A 27,207-nucleotide genomic window follows, 5' to 3' on the forward strand; every position below is an offset into this window, starting at 1 on the left:
GCTACATTTGTGTAATTATCTCTAATCTGCAAGCATCTTTTTTACCCAACAGATATATATTATTATGGAATAACCCCTGTTTGTTGCAGGGTGTGCGAGCTGTTGCAGAGCGGAGCAGTGATGAGCAAAAGTTACCAGCCCCACGAGGGCCACATTCCCTACCTGCTGCAGCTCTTCATAGACTACAACCTGTACGGCATGAACCTGGTTAACTTGGGAGCTGTCAAGTTCCGCAGGAGCCAAAACAAAGGTAAGGGACGACGACAGAAAAGACTCGGCATTTAAACAACTCATCCAGTAATTTAGGAATTTTCCTTTTCCCAGGTTTTCTTTCCTGTTTATTTTCCTTTATCCTGAGATCATCTAACCAATAATGAATAGATAGTCATTGTTATCTAACTCTTCTTTTTAACATCTAACTAGAATGCTGACACCTTAAACTGATGTTTAAAAAATACTATAAATTAAATCTGACATTTGCCCTCACCCCCTATCTCCTTTCTCTTTGGGTGAGTTCTTAAGCTACACGTGTCTCTAGGTATTCCCCAGTGCTGCTGAGTAAGTGGCCTACTTTGGTTGTTTCATCAGCTTCAGAACAGAGGACACACCGCGGTTTTTGTCTTCGCTGGACAGTGTGCGCAGTGATGGGCTTCTTCATGCACACTGGATTGTTCCCTGTGGCTCAGCAGAGATAGAGAGCAGGCCAGGGATGGCTGCCCTGCCTTGTGTCGTATCGAATTAGCCCTGATCTCACCTCAGCCTCAGAATGCCACTTGTCTTTTGAAAGCCCTCTCTGTTTTCCTCCCTTATGTTGTGCTCTCTCTTCTTTTCACGTGTTTGGTCTCGTGGTCTGTCTTGCCCTTACACTTTTTGCTTTCATATTTCCTCTGCTTTACTCATACTGTCTGTCTTCTTTTTGGCTCGTCTTGCCTATTTTAACCGTTTTGTTCCTTTCATTGCTGTTCAGGAAGACAAAAGTAAAAACCAATGGAAGCACAAAGCCTCTTGGAAATTGTTTGGGAAGTGTCCACAGAAACAGGAAAAAGAGAGAGAGAGAGAGAGAGAAGAAAAATTCAAAAGGTGTTAGGACAAAACAAGAACAAGCAAGCAGATAATGGATGTCAGTAACAGGCACTTTGCAGTCTCCAGACTCTCTTTTGTTAGCCTGAGCTACCCAGGCACTTATATGCTTTCATATTAAGCAACACAATGTCTCTGCTTTTGAGTTACACAAAGGGAATACATCAGATATTATTGACTGAATTTTATTATTGAATGTAGTTCCAGAGCCCAAATAACAAGACACCATCATAATATTAAAGGTGATTTCTTGTTATTTAATTTCATTAAATGATGATTTTACATAATCAAAGTCAATGCCTTGAATCTTCAGGATTCAGTGTTGTCAGACTATGTGTTGGCAGTGTTAACCACTCTACGCTGTTTGCAATTCTCTTGGACTCCAGGTGTTATTTTATTAACTTGCTGCATAAGCCGTTGATTCTGTTGATTCTCCAGGCACACCTCTCTATAGGTCTCCTTCAGTTGACTGCACAGCAGCTGACTTAGCAGTGAATGAGCTTCTGACTTTCTCTCTGAGTGATCATTTTTCAAGTAAATACAGCTGAAATCACAGCACAGCCGTTGTCTTTAACTTATGTCTGGTGATTTTGTCAGATGGCGACGTGGTTATAAGATCAGGATTTTAGCAGTGCGGAGCAACAGCTTGGAAATGGCTTGTAAGTGACTGCTGGTTAACTTGTAGTCTTAATGGGCCACGTTTCAGTCACTATTCCATACTTGTTCCATTGTCTGACAACAGAAAGACAAAAACATGTAACTGAGAACAGCTTTAATGGGAATTCAGCTGTATTAAATTACTGTATATGTGAGCACAGAGAGTCGGAGAGAAGAAAACAGATAAAGAGCGGTCCAGCCACATAATGGGGTTTAACCTAGCCTTGTTATAATAATAATTTTTAAGCATTTAATGCCAGCATGCAGGAGAGAGATAACAAGTACCAAAGGGCAAAAAAGATGGGGAACAAGATGTAACAAAAGTCCATGGCTGGACGCAAACCAATGACACTGTGGTTCACAGGCTGTGCCTCAATCCCTAGTCAGCCAGGCCCAATGCTACTTAAAGTGTTGACGCTGCACAACAGATGTAGCATGGAGCTATTAAAGTGCCCAAAAGGGCCTTTTCCAGTACATATACTCCCTAATTCCTTTTGTTCTAAGGTTGGGTTGGAGATCCTTCTTTTTCCTTGTGCTGAGCCTGCAGACCTTTGAAATAGTTCAGCCAATTCACCAGTTAAGAGAAATCAGAGCCATAACAATTGTAGCTTCTCTTCTTTCTGAATGTCTCTTTCACTGTTTAGTAATTCTTGTAACCTCTGAATGTGTCTATGCTTTGCTGCTCCACTTTACCCTGAAGTATTTCTCAGAATTAACATCCGTCACCACCTACAGCAAAACAACACTGAGCTGGTCATTTGATATCTGCTTTAATATGTTTAAAGTGTGTTGTGAGTGGGGATACGGTTTGTTCTTCAGGCAGTGAACTCAACAGTCACTTTAGCCACACAGTGAGAGTGTCAGACAGAGGGTTTCCTCCTCAGATCTCGGGTGAACCTGACCCTCACAAATCCATCTGCACATCTTTCTTATGGACACTCAACCTCAGATAGCCTGCTCTGTTTGATCAGAGCTTAGTCCTAATCTCAGACCAGTACCTTGGCCCATCATGCCCCATCAGAGCTCTCTCTCCAAACTCCCAGAGAGCATCCGGCCCAGTAAAGACACCTTCACTTGTGAGGCCATTAATGATTCAGGACAGGAAATTGCACACTTGACTTTAATAAAGTTTCCTTTTCAAAATCCTCACGCTTGACCCTCCTCTGACAAAAGCAGGGTTCCCATGTTTGATCCACCTCTACACTGATGCAATCAATGGAAAGAGGAGTCCAATGCCACATACAACAAAGAAACCAAAATACTCCAATAATAGGTACACCTGTTTACATTTTCTTCTCCCCTCAAGCTCAAACTTGAAAGCAAGTTCTTAATCTGGGATCAAGTGAAGGAATGATAAAACGGGCTGGGCTGGTAAAATGGGCCATTTTAAGATGAATAGAACTCTTAATGTGGTTTGAAGTCCGTTATGCGGCTTGAACACTCGCCTACAAAAAACTTAATACCGGTGGAATTTGTCCTTGAAATGCCCCTATGTGACAAATGATCGTGCCAACCTAGTTTACTGCATTGTTTAAAAGGTCATTTTGGTCCATTATAACTGGATCTAATTTTTCGTAGTTCTGGCCATCATTCAAATCCATAATAACATTGTACTCACCCAGTTAATTGCGTGAAACTGGGAACAAAGCAACATTGCTAAGAAGAGGTCCAACTGAACAAGGAACACGAGTAGTAAAAAGATCAGACAGGTTGTTAACAAAACCCCAGGTTAGCCAAACTTGTTTGGAAGAAAACACATTCGTGAACAGTAAAATTATTTCCCAAACTGTCCTTTGTAAACATCCATCGCAGCTCACAGACCAACTACATGGTTCACCTTTGACTTAGTCAGTTTTTCTCAGCAACGAGGATTTATCACCAACATTTTGTTTGCGCTGACTCTCAATTTTACTTCCACTTAAAGTGAAGTAAAATTTGGCTATCTGTCAGCTAGTTTACAACCTGTCTGATTGACTGGTCGTGTTTCTTGCCCTGTCAGACTTTATTGTAATCAAGTTAACCTTTTCCTAGATCTCCACAATTTTATTGCCACCGATACAAAACTAAGACACAACAGTGCTGAAAAACTTCGGAGGTGGCTTATTCATTCCAAATTGCTGAGCATGAAAACATTAAGTTAACAAAGTTCACTTGTTGTGGAAAGAGCCCCTTTTTGCATCACGTGTCCCAAGTATGGAAATTGAGAGATCTAAATGTGTCACAGACACCTTAAGACGGCTGCTGGTACACCCTAAACAAATGAATGTTGTTGAAAGCTTTGGAAAAAGCTAATAAGGGGATATTAAGCTAATAATTTTACTTGCAGACTGTTGTTTCTACGATCAATAATAAACTTCACACTAAGTTCTGAGGTAGCTTGCCCTTTAATTCATCACTGGGGGAAAGACCTGCGTCAACAATCTCCAAATAATCACGGTCATTCCTCTTCTGTTGCCACCAGAAAATCAAGGGTAATCCCTTTTAGGCCTCCTGGCAGATCCTCTTAAGAGAAACACTCTAATACCATTCACTCTTCTCTGTTATGTCTGTGTGTGTGTGTTTTCCAGAAGTCCCAGACAGGCAAACTCCCAGCAGTCGTCCCAGCATCAGCCCCTGGAAGAGCCCCTGCGCCTCCAAGCTCAACGAAAGCACCCTGGGGGGCACGTTTGTCCGCTGGGAGGAGAACACCATACCTTGGTGAGTCCCACCTGCTCAGACTCTGCTGCATGTCTCTTATTGTAAGCAAAAGTCCTGATAGTAAAAGCGGAATCCAGTGTTTTTTACTTGATACCCTTCCTTTATTTGAATGTTTTTTTGTTTTTGTTTTTTTAAATTCATATAATAGTCCTTTAATTACAGAGACAACGTGTGTAACTGTCATGTCCCATGCACCAAAAACAAAGAAAACAGAGTAAAAATTGAAAAATCAAAAACAAAAAAAGAGATTAAGAAATAAATTGAAACAATTCAGTCATTTTTCTAGACTTTGCTAGCTCTTCAAGGATTTTATTAACACTTTTGTAACACCAGTTGTACATGAATTCACTGCCTGCAGTTCCTTAGTCCTGGATGAAGTGGAGAAGCAGAGCACCTGTGAGCTGGAGGTTGATGCTGTGGCTGTAGACGTCCTCAACCGGCTGGAAATGGAAAGTAAGTTCTCTCAGGACAACTTACTCACCTGCCTCAATCCTACACCAGTCATTGTCAGTATTATAGCCCACTCTGACACAGATGTAGGAATAAGACAGGGGAGAGAAAGAAAGATGAAAGGTCACCTGCTTAATCATCTGTGCTTAAGGTGCGACAAGTTAGGTTCAGAGCACTGATGGGACAATGCAGACAAGGCATGTCTCCGCACATCAAAACCGTTAGCGGCCCTAAACATTAACACTCTGGCCAACTGAGCAATGCTCTTAGTAAAAAACGGCAAGTTTGAAGACACAACTGGAATCACCAGTATTGGATCTTTTGCCTTTTTTCATCCCTTCAAACAAACAAATCACAGACGGGCCATGCTGGTAAACACATGATTTAGATCAGCCTGGACACAGGCGGGTAAACCACACTAAGCATCCGCCTTGGAGTGAAGAAAGGAAAGGAGAGGCCATTCCAGGGCAGGCATTGCATGTGTTCTGAGTCATGCTTTTCCATCTGCTCTATAAAAGTGTATTAAAACAGCACTGTTGAAAATAGAGTTACAGTATGTATTAGCTGCATTTTATGGTTTGTGTCCTGGCTTCGTGTTTACTTGTCATTGTAGCTTATACACAAAAACCAGAAAAGTGTTGACGTAGGGTTAAAAAATTCCATAAAAAGACAGTAATAAAATGTGATGGTATTGTTAGCTCACACACCGTGTTGTGACTCGTCTCTCTCCAGATCAGATCGGCAGGAACCCGGGCCTGCAGGCCATCTGGGAGGATGAGAAGCAGAGGAGGAGAGAGAAGAATCAGGCCACCCAGATCGAAACCCCTGAGTCACAAGGTGAAGAGATCCCGATGGAAACCCCGTTTGAGTTATCTCTTCACACGTCTATTCCTTTTCGTCATTAAACTGTAAACGTGATAGGAACCTATGCAATTGCTTATTATATAGAATTAAATGAATAATTCTGGTTTATTGCAAAGAAAATCCTATTTTGTTGTTTTTTGCCATAATTTCCCTCAGTTATGTTAATATTGTGCTCACAAAGTTAATAACTAAGATTTAGGAACAGGGCAACTTGTCCAACGGGGCAAGAAACGCAGCAGTCAGACCAGCCAAAATTAAGAAATGAAGGCCAATGGTAAAATGAATGCCCAAACTGTCCCACTTAAACATCCATCACAGTTTACAGACCAACTTTGTGGTTCAACTCACTATAGTTCTGTGTACACAAGGTTTCCCTGTGCAATGAGAAACCAAGACTTCCGTTGTGCTAACTTAGTTTGACCTTTAAATAAAGTGGTTCCACACCCTCGGGCAGGGACAGCAGGAAACCATATGATTCAGCAAAATCAGTTAAGCATTATATTATATATTTTGAATATTCTCATATATCATAGGCTGTTTTTTAGGAATGACCTTGCCGCAGTTTTTTCATTGATTCGAACGAGGGCAGCGCGGCAATGCAGCGGGGTTACCAATTCAGAGGGCTTTGGCCAGGAAACGCAAGGTCATTAGCAAAAAAGTTACACCAGGCTCAGTTTTTGGTGGATTGCAATGCAGTGGCATCCAGGAAGGTGCTACACTGGCCGAACAAATACACGCAAGCACACATTCCTGTTGGATTAATTTGTAACACAAGTGCCGTATTTCTACAGTTGAACTTGTTCTAGCCGTGAGAAAAAATAAAATAGATGAGGCCGTGATAACTCAGCAAAGAGTAAAATCCCGTCTCATAGTATTATAAACAGCAATCAGCAGTAAATGAAATATGTGGGAGGACATTAATAGTTGAGCATCAATGTCTATCTGTATTTTGTTTTTAAATTTTATTTTAGTAAGTAACCACAACGACACAGCAGATAAGACTGCATTTTATCAGTGCTTACTCTCTCTCATGAACTCTCTTGTATCCTACAAGCAGCCTTCAATATTTAAAAAAACAAAAAGGTCGGGAGGCCCCGGTTTAGGTTTCTGGCTAAGATGTCTGTATTAAACTTGTTTAAAAGAGTGGATACTTAGAAATAAGCATGATCTAAGTACATAATAAAAAGAACTTGTATTCAAAATGTTCAGAGCTTTACCAGAGCTAAAGTGAGCTGTTTTCATGTCAGTGGTGCCAGCCTTTCCACTTTTTATGGTAGTTAGTTATGGTAGTGGTTTGAGGTAAACTATAGTTAGCCACGAAAAAACTGTACTGTTTCATTATGTCTGGCTCCTAATTATCCATCTATGAAATCTGTCGTAGTTTTGTTTTAGAGCCCTGCTCCTGTAGAAGACAACATTTTCCGTTACCTACACAAGTCAGAGAATCAAAGCTGTCCGTGTGAGTGGTGATACAACTTTATCTTCTAACCACAAACAAGAACTTTAAACTTGCAAAACACTGAGTTATCTCCACACGCACGGAGGTCTCATGGAAACGGGGTGATAAATAATCACAGGATAATCTGCTGTGATGTGATGAAATGTGTTTGCTTTCACATGTACCGGCCTACATCCAAGTACACAGGGTTCCCAGGTCTGAAAAGTGTAGCGAGTGGAAATGATAACATCCAGGTCTTATACAGATTATAGTTTGTACCGAAAATATGACGAGTTTGGAAAGATTCTGCTGTTTAGGCCTGGTATGTAGAATAACATTATATTATTGTGATTAAGTGCTATAGATTCACTGACAGCAAAATTACCTAGTCACTACTAGCACACTTAACAGCAATCACTGACCAAAATGTTTTAATTGTAGCTAAGAATTTGAGGTCTGGAAAAACTCTGTTTGTCTGATGTGTTCCAGATCGTGGATTTGTCGATTCAACGGAGAGCGAGAAAGTCTTCATGAAGAGATTCAAGGAGATTCTGACGGAGAACAAGTTTGACGTGTAAGTTTCTCATCCTTCCTCTGATCTGTTGTTGTGCTGACAGTGTGGGTGGGAGCGATAGGCTCATCAGAAGTTTCAGAACAAATTATACCAGAAAGTCATTGTTGGACAATTATCCCATTCCCCTGAGGAAAGCCAGAGCAGCTGGCGAGGAATTTATGGAAGAGAGAAACAATGTTTGAAAATAAGCACAAGGTGCTTCCAGCCACATTCGAGAAACAAGTTTCTCACAGTCTCAGACCACAGGAATCTCAAGTTCATTTCATCTTTGGTTCTTTGTGTCGAACTATCAAGAAGCCATTGCATGTCCTAAATTTCCCAGTGCATCTCAGCTTCATGTCAGTGTGTTTGTCCGCCTCCTCTTTCCTGTCAGGGCAGAGAGGGAGGGAATAAAAACAGAGGTTGGAAGACTTGGGAAGAGGGATGGAGAAAGTGAAGTCAGAACAGATGTATGGGGGGGGTGGGGGCAGAACGGGGGTAATGCAGAGAAAGGGGGATGGAGAGTGAAATTATGTTGATGAGGTTACACACCCCTCCCTCCTACTCCCGCGATGTTCAGGCAGAAAGTATTTCCTGTTATAAATAAAGGTACAGTCGGCCTGGCAGCCGTGCGTGCATCTGCATCAGATCCAGATGGCTTCTATTCACTAACTCCGATATAAAACAGGAACAGAGGAGAGGGGGAAAGCAGTGTGGTCGTGGAGCAGTGTCGGCTTTCGGTGTAGAGTGAGGCTTGTCTTGAGTGATGGAGCACACACAGTTTGCTGGCGGCTCTCCCAAGGCCTGGCCGTCTCAGTCCTTCTCTCTCTGTTGATACTCACACACAGTCTATCACTTTGTTTCTGTTGGCTTTCTCCTACTCTGTTATGCACCACTACAGTTGCTGCTGCATTCTCCAGGTCTCACTCTGTGCTGCAGCTTTCGTTGGGAATTTCTACATTCGCTTTTACGCAAACTGTTACACAAACATTTTTAGTGGAATATCTAATCACTCTTGTTTTCTTAACCCCCTATTGCTTGAATTATGTTTATATTTATGGGTAAAAAAATGTTGAAAAAAATTATTTATTTATTTATTCATTTATTTATTAAGCTTAGGGTCTTCTGATAATGTATCATTAAAAAAAATGATTTTTTGTTTTGTTTTTGTTGCCTCAGGGCAAAAATCTGCCATATGGGTATAACAACACCAAAAAACTAAAAGGAAAGATTTCTGTAGGACAGTAGTTGGTTAAAAACAAGCAACATAATCACTGTATCTTCAGTTAGGTCCATAAGTATTTGGACAGTGACATAATTATTATTCTGCCTTTATCCACCACCACAATGGATTTGAAAAGAAGCCATTAAGATGTGACTGAAGTTCAGACTTTCATCTTTAATTCAAGGGATTTGACAGAAATATCACATTAACCATTTAGGACTTAGACATTTTTATACATAGTCCCTCATTTTCAGAGGCTCAAAAGTCATTGGAAAAACCAACATAATTATAAATATAAGGATTATTTTTAATACTTGGATGAAAATCCTTTGCAGTCAATGACTGCCTGAAGTCTGGAACCCATGGACATCACAAATGCTGAGTTTCCTCCCTTGAGATGCTTTTCCAGGCCTTTACTTCAGCCGCCTTCAGTTGCTGCTCGTTTGTGGGTCTTTCTGCCCTCAGTTTTGGCTTCACTACATGAAAAGCATCCTCAGTTATGTTGAGGTCAGGTGACTGACTTGGTCATTGAAGAATATTCCATTTCTTTGCCTTGAGAAGCTCTTGGGTTGCCTTCACAGTAGGTTGTTGGTCATTATCCATGTGAAGTACTGTCCTATCACTTTTACAGCATTTGGCTGAACCTGAGCAGACAATATAGAACTATACACTTCAGAATTCATCCTGCTACTTCTATCAGCAGTCACACTATCAATAAACACCAGTGACCCAGTTCCATTGGCAGCCATTTATTCATACTCCATAACAGTGCCTCCATCATGTTTGACAGACGATGTGGTGGCGTTGGATCATGAGCCATTCTTTTCCTTCTCCAGACTCTTCTCTTCCATCATTCTGGTACAATTTAATCCTGGTTTCATCTGTCCAAAGAAACTTGTTCCAGACCTGGGCGAGTTTTTTTAGAATTTTCTGGCAATGTCTAATTTGGCCTTTCTGCTCTTGAGTGTTACCACTGATTTGCACCTTGTGATAAAGCCTCTGTATTTTCATTCATGAAGCCGCTTTTAATTGTAGACTTTGACAATGATACGCCTGCCTCCTCCAGATTGTTCTTGACCTGGCTAGATGTTGTGAAGGGGTTTTTCTTCACCAAGGAAAGAATTCTGTGATCATCCACTTTAGTTGTCTTCCTTCGTCTTCCAGACCTTTTGATGTTGCTGAGCTCACCAGTTCATTCCTTCTTTTTAATATTTCACCAAATTGTTGATGTGACCACTCCTAAAGTTTCTGCCATCTGCCTGATAGGTTTGTTTTGTTTTTTCAGCCTAATCATGGCCTCCTTCACTTGCATCCCAAATGCAAATTCAAAACTTGGAATCAGCTCCAGACCTTTTATCTGCTTAATTTGTCATGAAATAAAAAGGAAACACACCACACCTGGCCTTGAAACTGTTTGTCAGCCTATTGTCCAATCGCTTCTGAGCCTCTGAAAATGAGGGACTAAGTATAAAAATGACCTTAATTCCTAAACCGTTAATGAGATATTTTAGTTAAACTCCTTGAATTAAAGCTGAAAGTCTAAACATCAGTCACATCTTGATGGCTTTGTTTCAAATCCATTGTGGTGGTGTACAGAAGCAAAATTAGAAAATTTGTATCACTGTCCAACGTCTTATGTACCTCAGTGTGTGTGTGTGTGTGTGTGTGTGTGTGTGTGTGTGTGTGTGTGTGTGTGTGTGTGTGTGTGTGTGTGTGTGTGTGTGTGTAAATTTAAATGTTGCAATTAGTCAAATGAAATTGTGTTCCCAAACCAAAATGAAACATTATACCCACTTATAGCTCCTCATTCAATTCATCAGAAACATGTCATCAGATATTACAACATGTAATAATTCAAATATTTATAACTGGAGTGTGTGGGAGTCAAAAAGACCTTCTGTTACCACAGGGCAACAGTACGCAGTAGAGGGTGATGTTTCCTTTCTCCTTTTTGTCTTCCTTCTCCACTAATCAAACTCTCTTAGCAAAGCAGAGCAAGCCAAGGCAGCGAGGGGGGCGGTGCTTGGTAACGTAATGTTTTAATCGCTGCCGTAGTCTCCAGGCGCCTGCCAGGCTCCCTCCCTCGTCGCCTCTAAAGTCGTTAACTAGCAGACTAATTAAGAGACAGCCAGACAGTGGCACGTGCACACTGACTCTCTGGAGCCCTTTCCTCATACAGCCCGGCAGAACAAAGTCTCTGAATGACAGTGAGACTGCAGTTAAGTCTAAGCAGGAAAATGTCAGCTGATACAATCTCCAAAACATTGGTTTCATATATATTTACAGCCATGGTTTGATCTATCATCACCTTTGAAAATCATTCGTCATTTATCAGCCTTGCTGCCAGGTTGGGATTTATCGTTTGGAGCAGGCAGTCTTTAGCCCATTCATCATTTAAAGTGAGTGAAAGGGTGGCCATGTGGCTTGTCAGATCTGTTTTTGGTTTATACTCCACCAGTGCTGTGTCTCTGTCCGGCCTGATTCAACAGGATCGTTTACCTCATTCCTCTGGGCTGCTGCTGGCCTCGGACATCATGTTAAGTAGCTTTACCTGTCTGTCCACACAGCCGCCCTCATTGTTTTCAGTGTGTTTCATCAGAATGTGTGAATTTATCCTGCAGAAGTTGACAATGCACATCTGCAGTTAGAAGCAACGGGGAGTTTCATATTCAGTGGGATTTAAACCTGCAAACCTTTGGCCATGAGCCTCTAACCTCCAGGCTGCTGCTGCTCAGTCGGATCTGAAAATCCTTCCACCAGACAGGGTTTGGATCAGTTCAGAATCCCTCCTTAAAATGGAGTTCATTTTTTCTTTTTTATGACCATTCCTCTTAAATTTGTTCCACTTGCAAGAGGCGGCCACCTGCCTGGTCTACATTACAGTATTTCAGAGTCACTAAGTGGTGAGTTGCTAGGCGACGCAGAAGGGCAGTATGGGTAAAGGAGCGTGATAGGCAGCTCGTAGCTGAGAGCGATCTGGAGGGATATGGAGCCCAGTTGGCCGCCTGCCTGTTTTCCATTCTTATTCCCTCTTCAACACACAGACGCACACCCTTCAGCTGAACACTCTTACATGCTCAAACACACACTTATCAGACAAGAGACACTCTTCACACTTGTGCAGCCACCTACACACCCACACGGTTGCACGCCACCTCTGTGTACACATACACCACATACACACAGAGCAAACAGATCACTTCCCCTGATTAAGACCCACAGTAAAGAGGTGCTAATAAAACATGACTGCATGAGGGCATATACCAGAAGGTCCCCTGCTTTGTGATTCAGTTAACAGCCAAGTTGACAGCTCCGCTGATTTAATAGTTCAGTGCTCATATTCAATTAAAATGGGAGAATTAGTCCATCAGTACCCTGCAAATGGGATGCATGGGAGTACAGTTGTGACATGTATTTGATCAGTGTGCTTGTTTTGAGTATTTGCATCATTTAAGCTTTGTTGTCTAAGCTCAGTTACTGCAAGGCCTCTAATATGATGTGACAACTTTTAATCAACGATTCACAGTTAGTGTTGAAATAAATAACCATCACTTAGTTCCCAGTATTTTTGAGTCTTTGACCCCATTAAAAGAACCTACAATTAACTATAAAATATGTAATTAAAGCTCTATTTACTCATCATCCTGCAGAAATGAACTTAATTTCTGTTCCTCTGCTCAGGACACAAGCTCCATCTGTGGGTGTTGGGGAGGAGGACCAAGAGGATTTTCCTGCTGACCTCACTCTCCATTCTGACCCCCCGACCCCAGAGGGACTAGAGTGTACCACCGCTAATGCTGTGGAGGTGCACAGGGACTCGCAGCCAGGTGAGGAAAACCTACTAATGGGATGAATGAAACCACCCACCACGTTCCCAATAACTAGTCACATTTTTGAGGAGGTACACGTTAGCTACACGGTAGCCTACAGCACAGCACAGCAACAGAGCTTCATATACTGAGCAGCTATAGCTATGCTATAGACTAACCCATAACACATATGTATAAAGCCAGCTTTAGTCTTTGCTGTCCAGTTATATATACTGAATTTTACTCTGTCTTTACTGTCATTTCACGTAGTTGGTTGTGCCATTGAAGTACATTTGTTTTCTGCCTCTTCATATTACCCTGCTGCTCCGACCGTGTGTCTAGCAGGAGAGGTAGTTGGTGAAACTGACATTTGTTTTCCTTCTTCCTGTCACTCCCACAGTGTCAGAGGTTGAAAGTGTGACACTGTGTGATTAGCTGTGGTCTAATCTGCAGGCACTCTCTCTGCCAAGTCTCCCGCAGGAGCATAGAAACTGCCAGGGACAGCAGCGGCACACACACATTGACCTCATACTGAACCATAGGGCTACGTGTGTATTTGTGTGTGTGTGTTCATGGACCTCGCCTTTTATGTGATTTCGGTCAAGGCCTGATGCATAGCGAAGTGTTCAGATATGCTAACAGGGTTTTTATCTGCATCCTCTCTCCAGACTCTGTGAGCAGCAGTGGTAAAATCTCAGAGGAGGCTGTGGTTGACGAGGAGGCCATCTTGAGTGTCCTGGAGAACAGTCACACCTTCCTCTCGCTATCCCAAACATCCAACCACTCACCTCTGTTAGGTACGGGAGCTACTTGAAGAAATTCTTTTCAGATCAGATCCACACACAGCTCTGTTCTTTCTGTTTTTCTTTTGCCGTTTAATATTCTCCTAAATACATAGATTCACTGTATTTGAAAGCCTCTTTAGATCATAAATCAACTTATTTGTTGTCCTTTTTCTTTTTGTGTTGACAGTCTATGGACATACAAGCTATTTTTTTTTTCCAAAAAAAAAAAAAAAAAAGGTACAAAATGCAAATTGAAAGCTTTTCTAAATAGCTTATCCCAATCTATCCTGAAAGTATCAATAAATTACATGCCTGGCTAAGACATGTAGTGACCGTGCCAAAAGCCTGTGAATAAAGGGAATACAAATTGAGCAAAAAAAGTAAACTATAGGGTTCCAAAGGCTAAGCCAATTTCTAGGTTTTAATTGATGAAATGTTTTTTAAATACTTTGTTTTTGTTGTCTGTGCAGACAGCAGCCAAGACCATGCCATCATCGATTTGCTGGCAGGCCTGGAGGATGATGGATTCTGCAGGACCCCCATTAGGCAGAATTCCCAGTCCCAGTCTCTTCCTGGTGCCAGGAGCTACCACTGCAACAGTGATGAGGAGGAGGCAGGACCAGAGCTGGACAGAGAAGAGGCAGAGCTCAGCGTGATAATGTCTCAGCGATGGGACAACGAGGCTCCTGAGAGTTCATCCTTACCAAGGCAAGTTTTTTTCTCCGTTGTAATTGAGTGAAACAACTTCTTGTTTTACAGAATGATCAGTTATTTGTTCATCTAATCAAATGTTTTCTTTTTTTCTGCCCTTTTGCAGTATTATCTGACTCAGAAATGGCTCAATTTAAAAACAGATGAGGCTGAACATAAAAATGACAAATGAAACACAAATTAGTGTATACGGCCATAAAACCTGTCAGCATACCCTGTGCAAATGAGACAAGGGCTGGGTATCAAGTCTCAACACTTTTTCAGAGTATCGTATATTGTTGAGACGGAAAGCAGGAATTGAATGTCTGGTCAGGTTTGTAATTCTTTACTTATTCTATTATGAGATCATTTTCAATTTTTTAAAATGCTGCCAGTTTATTTTTATGGCCCGTCTCGCTTACAACTTTGCGAGATTTGGTTACTTTTTCTTACAGTACTGTATTGAAAAAAGGAAAGGAAAAAACTGGAATGATAACCAGCTCTGGCTGAGACTTATAAAAAACACTGAAGACAGATGAAGAAGACATCTCTGTACAGACGCAGTGAAGTTTTATTAACATTGCTTTTGACGTTGCATGTAGTGTGAGTTAACACTCCATGTTTTAATTAACATTTCTGCACAGCTGAAACCTAAAAACTTCTATACTCATACTGTACAGATCACTCATAAGCAGGGAACCCCTAAATTAGTTCCCTTTGACAATTGACAGTTCCCAAAATGATTTATTAAAACAAGATGGCTGCATTCTCTAAAATATTGATATAAAAGAGTCAACAAAATTTCTGACCCGCCAGAGATCCCGCCGACTTTCTGAATGTCAGATCATTGATTGTATGGGGACGATCTGGCAGTTAGGCACAGTGACCCCTCTAAACCTGAATGCCAAACAACCGCTGATCTGACCGAAATTCAGCCCGATTCTTACAGTGTCTTGAGCGATTGAATTGGGGATAAAATTGGGCCTAGTCTGAACAGTGTCTGCCCAGCTTAAAGAATAATATAAGTTATGAACAACACAAACATCACGATAAATTAGACATAAGTGTATACCATTGAAACACTCGTGTTTTTGCTCCACAGACACAAGCCAGCAGACACTGAGCAGTCATGTGAAGGTCATGCACAGTGAGCTTTGCCTGTGCATTGTTTAAAGAGCGTTCCTGTCATTCCTGTGTGTACAGGCCTGGTGTGAAGGAGGCAGAGGACGGCTTCAGTGACGAGCAGCAGGAGTCCTCCGATGAAGACATGGAGTGGAGTGGGAATAACTCTCTGTTCGCCAACCTCTCCATCCCCCAGCTTGACGGGGCGGCAGACGAGAACAGCGGTGAGTCGTCTCATGCTGACATGTACTGAGATAGTACTTAAATGTCAGTTTACATCTCCTGCTGCTTCATGTTCCATCAAGGATATCAGAATACGGATCTGACAGCAGCTGCACAATAAAAATTTGGGTTGACACCAGGTTTTGGCTTTATGATCTACTTTCATGATGAGGGAGACGCTATTTGATACTGTATAATACAAGACTTTGGGATTTTGTTGAAGTAAAATTGTCAGAACCAGGGCATGTTCTCACCCATTCCTCATACTCGGACATGTTTCATCCTGAGATGACAAAAAAGGTTGCTTGTATTGCTTGTACACTCTTCTGACATCCCAGTTTTTAAAACCAAACCATGTCAAATCTGTGGATGAAGCACACTTTTTTTTCCACCAATTTCTTTGTTCTTCTGCATTACTATCTGTCTCTACTTCTCCGCCTGCCTTTTCTTAAAATGCAAAAATACAAATGTTTTGTTTCAGCATAGAAAGCAAGAGTATGCTTACATTCAATGAGATATGCTAATCGGGGCAAACAGTACAGCCAAATCCATATCATGCCACATAGATCCATTGTACCATATCTAATGAGCACGCAGTCCACCTGTTGATGAGATCAACACCTATACACCAAACATTGTACATAACTGCCATTAGACCAAACTAAATTGAATAAATTAAATTAATTTGAAAATATACAATACGATGTCAAAGTTTTACGCACTAAAAGTAAAAGTAATGTTTGCAAAGTACAAAGAGAGAAAACCTAAATCAGATCAGTATTTGCTGTGACCCCCCCTTCTCCTTTAAACCAGCACCAGTTCTCCTCGATACACCTGCGCACAGTTTTTCAAGCTTGGCAGGAAGGTTGTTCCAAGCATCTTGGAGAACTTGCCACAGTTCTTTTGTGGATTTAGTCTGTCTCAGTGTCTCCTGTCTCTTCATGTGTTCTCAGACTGACTCCATGATATTGAGGTCAGGGCTCTGTGGGGACTCCTTGTTCTTCCGGTCTCAGAAGACATTTCTTTATGACTCTGGCAGTATGTTTGGGCTCGTTGTCCTAGTGCAGAATGAATCTGTGACCGATCAGATGATGGTATACCCTGATGGTATTGTTTGATGGAAAAGAATCTAAACATTTCAAGTGTCAAAAACGTTTGCACAGTGCCATATATACAGTATGTGTCTGTGCAAATGCAAGACAATAAACGTTAAACAAGAAAATTAAGCAATGTGCAAAATACCTTTTGGCACTTACTGGGAGTGGGCAGAATTGCTAAAGTCGTCAATCGCAGTATATGTAATTTTATGTCATGATATGTATATCTTGACATAGTAAATTTACTTTAACATTTATTGAGAAACTATGGATAAAAATAAACACATCGGAAATCCAGATGTGATTTTTGTGCGGTCCAGTGAATTAAGTACCTGCCAAGGAAAGTACTTTACTGGTCCAACGATCATATACAAATCCCCATATTGTCATAAAGAATTTCTGCTCGTTCATTTGCAGCTTTTCCTACAACAGCTGATTACACCCAAATCTATTGAAGCAATAGCTACCAAGGTATAAACAGTATGGTAGAATATCTGACAGTTGACAAATGTATGTCCTCTCATAGTATATATTATCATTATTATTACCAAACCACAAATTTATTTAAATCGACAATGTTTCATGCGAGTCAGATAAAATGGGGTCAAAATAGTCACTTTGCAAGTGTGACTTTTTTCATCAATGCTAATTTTTAGCAGCCTTGTATATACATGCGATGCATATTTAATGATGACCCTCCTTATTTTATCATTTTGCCCACCACTTGACCTTTTAGACACATTAGTAGGAAAAATTAAATGTTACAGTCTGTGTAGGCATGCAGGCCAAGCTAGTCACATTTGACATATACATTGTACTTTGACATCTTTATATTTGGAGTAAAGGAGTTTTCAAGTGTCTGGGTTTGCTAAGTAATCTTTGTAGTTCTTGTGCTGGAACCACTGGAACATTAAAATTTTAAGTGTCGCAACATTAAAGTTATGCGCCTCAATTTTCATCATACATAAATGTATGGAAAACGCAAAGCCCCTTTGAATATCCACAAATTAAGATGCAGCAAGTGTATTCAGTCAGCATATACACTAAACGTATACACTTGCATTTTGTAAGTAGCCAAGTTTTAATTTATCATTCAACTCATAAACCTTTTCCAATGTCAGGCGACAGTCATTAGTAGCTCACCTGAACTAATGGCATCAACAGCCCCATCATCAATACAATCAGACCTCTCTGTGAACAGCAGCAAGTGAAGGACAAGCTGTCTCCTTGATGAGAGATAAAGGAAAAGAATACGAAACAACCTCTATTTTAAATGTCAGAGCTGGGATTAGATGGTGAGAATTGTCAAAGCAGAGGATTGCAGTCTGACTATTTGTAGTACTACTGGAGGTAGTTCCTTTATGGAATTTTTTCAGGTCTTTTTTTTTTTTTAAATTCTTAATAGATCAGAAGTTTTTAAAATATTATATTTAATGTATATTTAAAAAGAAACGAGTAGTCATATTTGATAATATGAGCTTTTAAACTATTTCTTGCATCTCTTTACTCTTAATGAGGCACCACTTCTTCCCTTGTGTTGTCTCTATAGATTCATCCTTAACGGACAGTAGTTCCAGGACCCAGTCTTCTCTCATAGTAACAGAAAAGATGCTCGGGAAAAGAAATCCCTTCCCTGGGGAGACAGTACAACTGGAGCCACCTTCTTCAGCTAAAATCCTTCTGGAGTGCAAGCACCCTGAGCACAGACCAGTTCATGTGCTGGACACAGAGCAACCACTTGACAAGCACTTTCAATCAAAAAGCAGCCAGGACAGCAGTAGTGAATGTTCGACAGGGTTCAAGGTTAATAAAGAAATCCCCTACATCCCACCAGTCAAGCACCCTATCCCCTGCAAAATAGCCAATCACCCCGAGGTGTCTCCCATCTGTGTAGACAAAGAGGACATCCGACCCCTGTACACCTTTGACAAGAAAACCTCTATAGCCTTGGATAAGACAGATCTAGAGAGTTTTCCATTTGGTAATGGAAAGGTGGCCAAAACCAGGAAGAAGTATGGCAGCATAAAGAATGTAGAAACAAACTGTCTGTCCATTCTTCAGAACCACCGGACCTTCTCGCTCTGTTACTCAGAGCTGAGAAACTGCTCCGGGAAGACAGATCTGGAACTGAGCCAGAAGGACAGTAAAAGCCCCATCCTGAGGAACATCTCCGCCCCATCACCCATGGAGGAGGATGAGTTCCTTGATCCTCAGGAGGAAGAAATGGGCCAGGACAGTGAGGAGGGTGATGTTGGTGAACTCAAAATTAGGTACGAGGACTATCAGGAAAATAAGACTGAGCGGACTATCGTGGCCCAGCAGGAAGCGCACTACAAGTTCTTTCCCAGCGTCATCCTGTCCAACTGCCTCAGTAGGAAGAAAGCTGGGAGCAAAAAGCTTACAGATTCCTGCGGCAAACCAGTAGAGGCCCAGCCTCGCAGATGTAGGCTGAAAGTGAATAAAAAAAGGTTAGGAATGGCCGGACAGAGGAACAAATTAAACATAGTTGAAAGCTCATCCTCTGACAGCCACGTTAGTACTAGCCTCACCTCAGTCACATCTGCTTGTCTACAGACTGTGGACAGAGAGATTTTAGACGAAAACTCAAAAGAGCCTGAGCCAGTTAAAGATGGGCCTGTCACAGAGGGAAAGCCAAACACGAAAGAGGAGCCACCGATTGAGGAGAGGTCTATAAATGAAAGGACAGAACCAATTTCAGAGCCCCCTGCTACCAACTCCACTTGTTTTTCTGAAGAAGCTAAAGACACAGCAGAGGATAGGTTAAGCCCATTGCAAGATTTATCTGCCAAAGTCACCTGCACCAAACCTTCAGCACTGCCTGGTAGTAAATACACCCTGAGAGCCAAACGGAAGATGATCTATGATAGTGAAGATGGAGAACACTCAGGTTCCACTCGTTCTAAGAATCCAGCCTCTGTGAAAGACGGCAAGCTCAAGGACAGCAATGTACCCAGTGGGCAGGAAGTAAAATACCAGAAACGGCGCAAGAAAGAACCCCCAATCATCATCAAGTACATTATTATCAACAGGTTCAAAGGACAGAAAAACATGCTGGTGAAGATGTCCAAAGTGAATGCAGAGGAACAGTTGGTGTTGTTGACACCAGATAAGCTTGAGCTGTACAATAAACTGGCTCCACTCAAGGATTTCTGGCCCAAGGTGCCAGAATCAACTGCAGTCAAGTTTCCCGTGACTGAGCCAAAGGCCAAGAAACACCCCAAACGAAAGGCAAAGGTCAACTCCACCAATAAGAAAACAGTCAGCAACTCTTCCAAACCTCGAGTCAGACAGGGTGAATGGGTCAAACGGACTAAAGGCTCTCAGAGAGGCACAATTCTATCCTCTCTACTGCCCCCTCAGCCATCTTACTGTGAGCTAGCTGATGACCATGACACCGAGTATACCGATGTCATGTTGGAGTTGGGTTACCTCTCTGATACATCCCCAAGCCTTACAGAATCAACACCCCCGCGTTGTTGGTCCCCAAGTGACCCTCTTATGGACAGCTCAGAGCAGCTGATAAACCCATTCAGTGACCCATGTCTTAGTTCTGCTTTGCACAAGCCATGCACTGTGTCTTCAATCAAAGGAGCACAAAATAAGTTTCAAACTGCCAGATCCAAGAAATCTGCAGATAGTAAAAGGAAAGTTAATAAGTCAGCTACTAAGCCTCCAGAGGAAGGAGAGCCCAAAAAGGAAAAATTAAGACAAAGTAGTGGCGTTGCTCCAAGGCAGAGAAAGAAAGCTAAAGATGTAGCTGAAGGTACTGTCAACAGTTCTACAAACACAACAAAACCTAAAAGGTCTCGCAAAAAGAAGACTGAGGAACCCAAAAGCCATGAGCTAAGTAAAGACAGCTCTCATCTCCTTTTCCCAGAGGATGAGCTACCTCCTTCTGAGAGTTCCTCTCAAGAGGTCCCTCCATTTCAGCAGCCAGTGAGCACAGATAGCAACAGCCAGTGCAGTCCCCAGACTGCATCTACGCCAGACTCTAACTCAGTAGCCCAGTCTATAGAACCAAAGGTTGAGTACTGTGAGACTTCAATCATGGAGGTCAACCAAAGTTTTTCACCACTGGCTCAGCTGAAGCAGCAAAGTTGCCAGACCACTGTGGTGAAGGCAGAGGCTTCACAGGAGGAGTGCACAGCTCCTCCACCTCCTCTGGCTGGACTACTCTTAGTGGAAGACAGCAAAGATGCCCAACCAGTGGTAGACTCCCCAATCTCAGGCCCTAAGAACGGGGAGATCCCCACTCTTTGTGAGACCCCTTCTGGCTTGGCTGTCCTAAAGCAGCTTCTCCAGAAGAGGCAGCAAGGACAGACCCTTCCCTTAAAAGTGGTTGGTACAGACAACCACTCCACTGCCATAGCTCAGGCCACAGCACTACTAGATCCTACAACTAAACCAGCTAAATCCAGAAAAGCTCCCTCTACCACTCATCGTAAACCAAGGGCCGCAAAATCTACCACCCCCAAGGATAAAAAGCCCAGAATTAGGAAAGGTAAGACAAGCAGCACTCAGCCAAATCTGACAGTGAAGCAGGAGGGCAACATGTCAGATGACTGCCCCCTCTTTTTGTCAAACCCATCCCTGGAGACTTGCAACTTCATAGAGGACAGCTTGTCACCAGAGCTACCACACAACTATACCTTTGATATAAATGTTATTGATCAGACTGAGTTCTCCAGCCCATATAGCAGTAGCCAGTTTGTCCTGACTGACAAAAATTTACCAGTTAAGTTCCTGAGTGATGTAAGCCAGGAAGCTATAACTGCTCAGACTTTGGGGTTTGAGAAGAAACTTGATAGGCTGCTTGGTTGTGGGGAGGAGCTTCAAAGGGGCTCTGACTGGCACAAAGCAGGGCCTATCAGTCCTGACCTCTTTGATAGACCTGAGAACCGGGAGTCTGTATCAAATCACCTCACATTCCTTGACTCTGAGAGAATCAAGAGCAGAGAGTGTGACTTCTCTATATGTAAAGCCCATACCCTCAGCCCCTTTCAAGACTTTCACTGTGAGAGAAAAGAGTTGCTCTTTTCCGTCTGTGATCCTGTCCTACCACTGACTTTAAGCTCAGCATCCTTTGTTGACCAGGAGGGCTCACCGACAGCAGAGCTTCTAGATGGCATTGATGGACTGACGTCCACCACACCCAGTAGCTCTCCCCGCTCCATCGGTTCACTATCCCAGGTGAGGGCAAGCCAGCTGCTGCGGGGGGCAGGAGGTGGAGCCCACATCCTCAAACCCCTCATGTCCCCTCCAAGCCGGGAGGAGATCCTCAACACTCTGCTGGACCTGGAGATGTCGGAGGCTACCTTCCAGGAGCCTTTCTGCAGCGACCCCTCTGATGCTCCAGGAAAACCAATGTAAGGCTGTATACACCAGGGCCATAAGCTGAAATAAAAATGACTTGTACTCTGTCTTGCATATGAATAAACTGTTTTGTCTACTAAATCTACATAGATAAAAATGAATCTGAAAAGCCTCCTATATAAGAAACAGAGCCCAACTGATACATCAACATGGTCTATTTAAGCTTCATGCAGATATATCGTACCAGCATATTTGCTGGCAGAGAAGTATATTTTTACTTAAAGGTACTCTTTAAGTAAAAATTTACTTTTAAGTTAAAGGTACTTTTTGACCACTTCTAGTGTCATGGAGCCATGCCTTTAGGAATGTATCCTCACTTTTTTTTTTTCATGCACATGTTCAAATGGGTGGCTCGATATGCATTCTGGCCATAGGTTTCATGTCGTTCTTCAGATTGATGATTGTCAGTTGCGGGAAAGCACCAAAAAATATAGCAATGGACCAACAAAAAATGTGAGGAAGTCTAAAAAAAATCAGTTTTAAAAATATTCAAAACAGTTGGCTTGTTTTATGAGAGATGATATGTACTCAACTCCAGGACACACGCAATGCTTTTTCTTTGTGTACAAAAAAGCCGGCACAGGGCAGCTTCCACCGAAGAGGAAAGTTTTAAAAGCCGTGTTTTTACATACAGTAGTTAGTTCACCAGAGACAACTGACAAGTTCAGTTTTAGATTTTTACCAAATTAAGCGATCCTTTTCAAAAATGGTGAAATGTTAATATGGTTGTCGGACAATATATTTATCAGATTAGGTAAACTTTCAGATCCTAAAAAATCCTTAAAAAAACAGTATTATTTTGCATAATTCTATTACAGTGATCAGATTACAGGAAATTTATGAAATATAAATAAGTCAATCATAAGCACCTTTCTTTTCTCCAGGGAGGTTGGTGGCCGTAAGCTAACAGTGGGTACCAGACTGGCTAAGGAGCTAGCAGAGTTCAGCGGAGACCTGTCTTTGGAGGGCCTCCATTTCTGGAAGACAGCTTTCTCAGCTATGACACACCCCACCACCATTACCTCATCTTCCCAAGCCCAGGGAGCCGAGGCCTCAGAAGCAGGTAAAGAGCTGGCCAAGCCCGACCCATCCTCAGCCAGCGACAAGAAAGTCGTTCTTTTGCCCTGCAAAAACCCACCAAGCCGAGAGTGTGTGCATCTGTGGCTGGAAGCCAGGAAACAGTATGAGTGTTTACAAAAATGGAGGAGAGACACAGGGCTGCTGAAGAATGGGAGGGCTGGGTTGGATGTTGAGGAGGAGAACCCAGAGAGAACCACGCAGCCATCTGCGTCATGCTGCCCAACAGTGAAGGTTGAGCTGTGTGGGAACCTTTCTAGTATCAGGACTCAAAGAAGAAAGAAAGGGAGCCTGTCCTTAATCATCTCTCCTATGAAGAATACAGGCTCTCAAAGTAAATCCTCAGAGGTGAGTCCAGTTTCAGATGAAGGTGCTGTGGGACAAGAAAAAGAAGATGATGATGATGATGATGACGACAATAAAACCACCTTTCCAGGGTCCCCAGAGCTGCCTCCATGGCAGCAGTCCTCTCAGCCCAGCCCCTCAGGTCCAGACCAGCTCAGTGAAAACAGACAAAGTGAAAACTTTTCAGAACCACTGTCACCTAGGCTCTCTAACTCCCTAGAGAGACTAGGAGAGAACTATAGTCCCTCACCCCTTCATGTCAGTAACAGGGAAGAGGGCAGGACTAGTCCCCATCTCCTTCCCAGCACCCCCTTCTTAAGAAAGTGGCGGAGAAGCCAAGAAGATCTAGAGCCAGTGTGCAGCACGCCCATATCTGAGGGTAAGCAGTCGTTAGTTTCATCTGTCTTAAGAACACAGGGCAAAAGGTAGTTACAAATGTGACTACGATAAACCGCTGTGGTCTGCTTTTAGACTTTTTCGCTACTTTTTTATGCTTTTGCTTCACTCGACTCTGCTCTTCCTGTTATGTTCCTGCCACAGATACTCCCATTTCTCAGAGACTCCAGCAGAGGAGGAGAAGCCAGGCTGACCCACTGAGAAGAGTGTTACTGACCACACAGACAAAGGTCAGATCACATATGTTGATTTTTTTTTTTTTTTTTTTTTTCCCAGACCTCTCAACACATCAACCACCATTTCAAAAGTCTAGCCTTGTAAGAGAAACAGCTTTGGAACAGTGTAGAGCTCTGCATGGAGAATGTTGAGTGAATCAGTCACTTTTCAGTTCACTTTATGAGTTGAACCTTGATAGGTTTCCTTTTCATCTGATGTGCCTGCGTCTTGTTCATTTAGATATTTCTCATACTGTCATTGTCATCCACAGAACCAGTTTGCTGCTTTGAATGTGCCAAAGAAAGATAACTCTCAGATTGAAGGGCCCAGTATAGCCAACTCTTACGGCTTCAAAATCAGCATGCAGAACTTGCAGGATGCCAAAGCTCTGCATGAGGTGAGCTGCACCTGGACTCTCTTTGGTAAACGCAGTGTTCTCATATCATAGTTTTTTTTTTTTTTTGGGGGGGGGGGTTTGAAGTATGCAAAACTTGGGGGTGACAGGCGGGTTCATAAACTGCTTCATGCTGGGGCTAGTTATTAAACCTCAAAACTTTTTTGGTACCAATCAAAATGTGTCAAGTACTGAAACCAGTTGTCAACTCTGGTGAAATCCATACAATTGTTTACTTATTTTAAGGTAAGATTTAAGGCGTTCTTGAGTTCAATAATAATTTTGCCAGTTTTAGACTGTATTTCTTTAGGCAACGTTCTTGTATGGCTGCTTGTATTTAGATAGCATTTTACATTTGAGAAGTTTGGCTCCTTATAATATATGAAAAGGATGTTGTAGGAAAAAATGTTTATAGTATTTCACAAAGCAACACACTGAAAAATATTGTTTTGGCATAAGTATCAAAAAATGTCAATGATATCACAGTCTGGTTATGTCAGTGCCATGTAAGACCTTCAAAATCTCCCAGATTTCTTGTTGATGTATGGGATCTGTATATTCTCTTAGGTGAACCTTTTATTTTGTAGTGTTAAGAAAGCAGAGAAAAAGAGAGAGAATATTTGAAAACACTAGATAGAAAGTTGGGCAGAGTACAGTCCTTGCCCAGCAGGTTGACACATGGTTTCAGGGTTTTAGAGGTGGTGGGCTCAGCCACCAGAGTATCTCTTGGGATGTGAACTTGTGTTTAAGTGGATGATTTTCACCCCTGAATCCCATCCTCCATGGAGCATGTAGGCATTTAATGGATGCAATTATCCAGTGAAACTTTGAGGGGATGCATCAGTAAAAGAAGATTCATTTACTCAGTCATCAAAACTGATAAGCGGCTCAGGAGGTAGAGCGGGTCGTCCAGTAACCGGAATGTTGGTGGCTGGATCCCCGGCTCCTCCAGTCCGCATGTCGTAGTGTCCTTAGGCAAGATACTGAAACCCCAAATTGCCTCCGATGTATTGTGAGAGTGTGTGCTTGTGTGTGTAGAAAGCGCCGTTTGTATGGAAAAGAGCGCTGTATGAGTGTGTGTGTGTGTGTGTGAATGGGTGAATGTGGCAGTAGCGTAAAGCGCTTTGAGTGTTCGATAAGACTAGAAAAGTGCTATATAAGTGCCGTCCGTTTCATGAGCAAGGCCTGAAATAGCGTGGTAATATTCTGGCTGCTAGAAAAAGAAAACATGAGCACTGGGGAAGATATAGGTAATATCTGGAAGTAGTCTGGGTGAAGAGATGAAGGAATATCATTTAATAGGTATTGGGTGACCTGATGTGCTTTTTCTAAAGATGAGCTTTTAGCCCTCATTCTTAGGTCGCACACACCATAACCACAAAATCCAAGTCTGAGGATTATCGCTTCAGATTGATTTTTCCTTTTGACACAACATTGGCCTTCTGTCCTCAGGTCCAGTACCTAACACTGATGGGCATGGAGCTCCATGCAAGAACCCGTCGTGACCTCGAACCTGACCCCGAGTTCGACCCAATATGTGCCTTATTCTACTGCCTCAGTTCTGATGCTCCCCTGCCAGATGTAGACAGCACCCAACTGACTGGTGCCATTGTGGTGGACAAAGACTATCAAAGTTGTGACCAAGGTGAAGTCTTACTTTCTTAGAGCACAGGAAGATATTGGTTCTACTTTGTACAAAACCTTTACATTTGAGCCTTTGAGTCTTTGTACATTATTTTGCAGTACTTTCCTCCCCCTGCACTGAGAAGCTGTTCAAAGATGTTTGTTGTTATGTGTAACGAAATTCAGCAAAGTTTAAATGTTACCGCTGGGTTGTTGAGGCTTTACAAATTTTGCCATAAATTGTTCAAAGTAACCGGATCAGTGCCTGTTAACAGTCAGGCTGATGAGTCTATTTAAATGCCCCCAGGAGGTTACAAAGGAGCAGCGCCCCTGCTGGTCAGGTCGGGCATCTCTGGGCTGCAGGTGAAATACGCCACCGATGAGAAGATGCTGTTTCAGGAGCTTATCGCTATCATGAGGAGGTGTGTGTATTAAGTGGAACTGAGCAGGTTGCTACAGCTTTGCGAATAGCAAGTATCCAACCATGACGGCAGTGTATCACTCAAGAACTTTTTTGAAGCATAGTTTTGATCCTCTACTGTGTTTTAAATTGCTTCCATCATAAATTTGAAAAAATCAGTGTCTGCCGCTGGGAGCAAAGACAGACATTAATATATGTGATTCTTTAAAACATTATTCAATATATGAAAATGCTAAGAATGCTTTACATTTCAGAGACCCTCTGCGATATAATAGAAGCGGCAGCTATATATTTAGATCTTACAAACGAACTCTCTGTGCTAACATGGCCGCTTTCTGCCAGGTTTGACCCGGACATCCTGTTGGGATACGAGGTGCAGATGCGCTCCTGGGGCTACCTTCTTCAGCGTGCTGCGGTGCTCCGAGTGGACCTGTGTCAGCAGCTGTCACGAGTGCCAGGTAGGGCTGGCCGTCACCAAAGCTGGTGCTAATAGCTAATGTAGAAGCTTAGGTAAATGGTCGGGGTTAAAAGCAGATCTATGTATGCATAAAGCCAAGTATTGTTTACTCTTGATAGACATAATGTCTCTTAAAAATGTTGTTTATGCTTTTTTTTTTTTAAAGTTACACTCTGGTTTTATTTTAGTACCATC

At 42.2% G+C, this 27,207-nt stretch overlaps 1 protein-coding gene across 3 annotated transcripts in view; it reads left to right on the top strand.

Moving 5' to 3' along the window:
* Positions 1 to 27,207, top strand: part of rev3l (REV3 like, DNA directed polymerase zeta catalytic subunit) — an 84,802-nt gene that overhangs the window by 42,685 nt on the left and 14,910 nt on the right. For 2 of the 3 annotated variants that reach the window (XM_040125545.1, XM_040125548.1), the window contains exons 4-19: positions 90 to 250; positions 4,305 to 4,434; positions 4,793 to 4,887; positions 5,617 to 5,721; positions 7,676 to 7,760; positions 12,646 to 12,791; positions 13,442 to 13,570; positions 14,029 to 14,266; positions 15,452 to 15,594; positions 18,239 to 22,076; positions 22,968 to 23,884; positions 24,046 to 24,131; positions 24,389 to 24,514; positions 25,964 to 26,156; positions 26,442 to 26,556; positions 26,898 to 27,013. In XM_040125545.1, the coding sequence (XP_039981479.1) occupies positions 90 to 250; positions 4,305 to 4,434; positions 4,793 to 4,887; positions 5,617 to 5,721; positions 7,676 to 7,760; positions 12,646 to 12,791; positions 13,442 to 13,570; positions 14,029 to 14,266; positions 15,452 to 15,594; positions 18,239 to 22,076; positions 22,968 to 23,884; positions 24,046 to 24,131; positions 24,389 to 24,514; positions 25,964 to 26,156; positions 26,442 to 26,556; positions 26,898 to 27,013 (6,623 nt within the window). The remainder of the gene's footprint in view (positions 1 to 89; positions 251 to 4,304; positions 4,435 to 4,792; positions 4,888 to 5,616; positions 5,722 to 7,675; positions 7,761 to 12,645; positions 12,792 to 13,441; positions 13,571 to 14,028; positions 14,267 to 15,451; positions 15,595 to 18,238; positions 22,077 to 22,967; positions 23,885 to 24,045; positions 24,132 to 24,388; positions 24,515 to 25,963; positions 26,157 to 26,441; positions 26,557 to 26,897; positions 27,014 to 27,207) is intronic. The other variant, XM_040125547.1, reaches the window with a different exon arrangement.

The sequence above is a fragment of the Xiphias gladius genome, chromosome 4, assembly GCF_016859285.1.
Source record: "Xiphias gladius isolate SHS-SW01 ecotype Sanya breed wild chromosome 4, ASM1685928v1, whole genome shotgun sequence".
In the NCBI taxonomy this organism is placed as follows: domain Eukaryota; kingdom Metazoa; phylum Chordata; class Actinopteri; order Istiophoriformes; family Xiphiidae; genus Xiphias; species Xiphias gladius.